The sequence below is a fragment of the Fukomys damarensis genome, unplaced genomic scaffold, assembly GCF_012274545.1.
Source record: "Fukomys damarensis isolate Sample0158 unplaced genomic scaffold, DMR_v1.0_HiC HiC_scaffold_31, whole genome shotgun sequence".
Lineage (NCBI taxonomy): Eukaryota > Metazoa > Chordata > Mammalia > Rodentia > Bathyergidae > Fukomys > Fukomys damarensis.
Window position 1 is genome coordinate 14,837,125 of NW_022900943.1, and position 409 is coordinate 14,837,533.

Below are 409 nucleotides of genomic sequence, written 5' to 3' on the forward strand. Positions count from 1 at the left end.
CTCGAGCAGCAGCTGCAGGTAGAGCGGCAGGATGGCCACCAGGTCCACCAGGTTGAGGGCGCTGCGTGCGAAGCGGCGCAGGTCGGGCGTGGAGACGAGGCGCAGCAGGAACTCCAGGGTGAAGAAGGCCACGCACAGCATCTCCACCTGCTCCAGGACGGGCCGCGGCTGCTCCGCCCGCTGCTGCATCTCCTCCACGGTGTTGAGCGCCAGCGCCACCACGGAGACGAGCACGAAGAGGTTGGAGGCCACCCCCATGGCCTTGGCTGCCGCGGAGGAGAACGGCTTCTCCATGAGGTTCCAGAGGCGGCGGCGCTGCGGCCCGCAGAAGCGCAGGTCTCGGAAGAGCTCCGCGGCCTCCTCGGCCTGCGCCTGGGCGCGCAGCTCGCGCTGGATCTTGAGCTGCTCG

At 69.9% G+C, this 409-nt stretch overlaps 1 protein-coding gene across 1 annotated transcript in view; it reads right to left on the bottom strand.

Moving 5' to 3' along the window:
• The window catches only part of Kcnv2 (potassium voltage-gated channel modifier subfamily V member 2), a 10,755-nt gene that overhangs the window by 9,529 nt on the left and 817 nt on the right, over positions 1-409 (bottom strand). The window contains exon 2 of the mRNA XM_010640137.2: positions 1-402. Coding sequence (XP_010638439.1) covers positions 1-402 — 402 coding nt within the window. The remainder of the gene's footprint in view (positions 403-409) is intronic.